The 2,708-nt window shown below is 55.6% G+C and overlaps 2 protein-coding genes across 2 annotated transcripts in view; one reads left to right on the top strand and one right to left on the bottom strand.

Moving 5' to 3' along the window:
• The window catches only part of PTSG_01027 (uncharacterized protein), a 3,779-nt gene extending 1,777 nt beyond the window's left edge, over positions 1-2,002 (top strand). The window contains exons 4-10 of the mRNA XM_004998443.1: positions 180-360; positions 550-593; positions 738-828; positions 976-1,021; positions 1,133-1,225; positions 1,370-1,441; positions 1,676-2,002. Coding sequence (XP_004998500.1) covers positions 180-360; positions 550-593; positions 738-828; positions 976-1,021; positions 1,133-1,225; positions 1,370-1,441; positions 1,676-1,722 — 574 coding nt within the window. The 3' untranslated portion in view covers positions 1,723-2,002. The remainder of the gene's footprint in view (positions 1-179; positions 361-549; positions 594-737; positions 829-975; positions 1,022-1,132; positions 1,226-1,369; positions 1,442-1,675) is intronic.
• Positions 2,003-2,273: 271 nt separating this feature from the next.
• Positions 2,274-2,708, bottom strand: part of PTSG_01026 (uncharacterized protein) — a gene marked incomplete at both ends in the record, with an annotated part of 2,259 nt that continues 1,824 nt past the window's right edge. Inside the window, 2 exons of the mRNA XM_004998442.1 lie at positions 2,274-2,348; positions 2,673-2,708. The exon at positions 2,673-2,708 is cut by the window's right edge and continues 102 nt beyond it. Of these exons, the coding sequence (XP_004998499.1) occupies positions 2,274-2,348; positions 2,673-2,708 (111 nt within the window). The remainder of the gene's footprint in view (positions 2,349-2,672) is intronic.

The raw sequence follows: 2,708 nt of genomic DNA, 5'->3' as shown, positions 1-2,708 counted from the left end.
ACGACGACGACGACACACACACACACACACACACACACACACACACACACACACACACACACACACACACACACACACACACACACACACACACACACACACGACGTGCACTTGGCACCGATCCCTCACTCCTCCTCCTCCTCCTCCTCTTCTTCTTCTCTCCCCACTGGGCGCTGCAGGTCCCCACTGATCACGCGTGTGCTGTACACGGCGTTCTGCGAGAAGGAAATTGACTTCCGCGTTGTTGTCATTGACTCGCGCCCGTATCTGCCCGGACGGGAGCAGGTGAAGAGCCTTGCCCTCCACGGCATCCCCTGCGAGTACACACTCCTCTCAAGCGTCTCCTACGCCATGCGCGCGGTACGTGTGCTGTACGCCGTGGCGTGGTGTGGCGTGTGGTGTGCTGGGGTGATGTGATGTGTGTGTGTGTGTGATTGAGGTGACGATGTGTGTGTGCGTGCGTGATGTGACGTGTGATGTGTGTGTCTGTCTGTCTGTCCCTTTGATGCTAATTGCCAACACCCCGCATTTCTGTTTCTCCGACTGCAGGCAACGAAGGTGTTCCTCGGGGCGCACAGCATGATGTCAAATGGGTGCGAACACACACGCACACACATGTACACATGTTCTCACCTGCGCATACGCGCACAAACCATCAGAACACACACACACACACACACACACACACACGCACTGCATCTCATGCGTCTGTCCTTTTGTGTGTGCGTGCATGTCAGCAATCTTGTGGCGAGTGCGGGAACGGCGCAGGTTGCAAACACAGCGTCCTTCTTCAACGTCCCCGTCATCGTGTGCTGTGAAGCATACAAGGTGTTGTCCCTTCACTCCTCCCCTAAACGCTGCTACCTTGCCACCCATCTCCCGATCAACGAATGAACAGCACTCCAACTCGCTGGTTCTCTTTATTGTTGTTGCGCTCACATGTGTGTGTGTTTGTTCTTTGGTGCCACTCGCCAGTTCTCAAGCGATATGCAGGCCGATTCCTTCGTCCACAACGAGCTTGGTGCGTCTTCCTTGTTTGCATGTGTTCGCATGGCCAAACTTGATTTTGCTTCCATAAGCCGCTCACCCCTGCCACCACCACCACCGCCATACTTGTCACGGCGGTGTGCAGGGGACCCCGACGATCTGCTGAACCTCCGCGGCGGATTCGAGTCGTCGCTCAAGAACTGGATGGACATCAAGGACATTAAGCTCCTCAACCTCGGTAACACACACACGCACTTGTCACATGCATATTCACACACGGATGCACTCCGCTACACTACACGACACTACACGACACTACACGACACGACACGACACACCGCTCACCTCGACCCCGATCCTCCCCCTCCCCCCTTCCCTTTAGCGCGAGATGTGACGCCGGCAAAATACATTGACGTGCTCGTCACAGACTACGGCCTCGTCCCGCCATTCTCAAGTCAGTCGTGGCTCCCACACCCACCACCCTCGCCTCCCTGGACACACATGCATGCACAGTTTGCACGTTGTGTGTGTTGCTGGCATTGGAGTGCCCAGAGGCTGTGGTGTGCGCTTGCACCGGCTTCACTTGCACCGGCTTCAATTGCACTGTGCATGCATTTCATTCATTCATTCATTCATTCACACACACACACACACACACATTCACATACTTTCGTGCTTGCCACCACAGGTACTGCTGTGCTGCGAAAGAGCGACAGCAAGTTTGACCAAGCGTGAGTGCCATCCAAAGCGACGACAGTGCGATGGCATTTTGTGGCGACGCTATGGTGCGGGCAGAGAAGGAACGAGCACAGCTGCACGACACGCTGGTTCTGTTTCAACGTGGGCTGCAGGCGTTGCGTTGAGACACAGACTCGCTTTCCCTGCTGTTGGTGCTCGTACTGTTCTGCTGCGCGATGTAAGCGTTTGTGAATGACTTTGTTGTTGTTGGCTGGTGTTGGTGCGCGCCAGTCCATGCGGTGAATAAAGCATATGGATCTCCATCCCAGGATCCGCCACAGATGGCACGCATAGCCGCAGAGAGGGTAGAGAACAAACAGGAGAGAGACTGTGTGAGGACGCACGCACGCACGCACACACACACACACACTCACACTCACACGCATATGCACATCGTTGGTAACTGGGAGCTTGTGTATTCGAGGCTTATGTGCAAGGGGGCGAAAGGAAACAAAGTAACAGACACGGGGCACCAACACGAGAGCAAGCAGCAGCAGCAGCAAGCAGCAGCAGCAGAGGCAGCCAAGGCGGGGGTGGGGGAGAGACAGTTAGATTTCGCGCATGACGATTCGGTATGTGACGTAGCGGCCAGCCGTCTCGCTCGTGCGCGTGATGCGGACCACCTGATGAAGATGATGATGATGCAGCAGCAGCAGTTGGGCGAGTGTAGAAGGGGAGGGGAGGCGTAAGGTCATGGAGGAAGAGGGGTGCATCGTGCCAAGGGACAGACGGACGGACGGACGGACGGACAGACAGACGGACGGACGGACATACACACGCACACACACACACAAACACACAAACACACAGACAGACAGACAGACACAGACACACACAGACACAGACACAGACACAGACACAGACACACAGACACACAGACACACACAGACACACACAGACACACACACACACACACACACACACACACACACACACACACACAGTACCTGTCCGTGGCTGAGGCCAAAGTAGCGTGCGATGGG

This window comes from Salpingoeca rosetta, assembly GCF_000188695.1.
Source record: "Salpingoeca rosetta unplaced genomic scaffold supercont1.2, whole genome shotgun sequence".
Classification (NCBI taxonomy): domain Eukaryota; class Choanoflagellata; order Craspedida; family Salpingoecidae; genus Salpingoeca; species Salpingoeca rosetta.
Note: the sequence above shows the minus strand (reverse complement) of the source record. Positions and strands in the feature narration are given on the sequence as shown.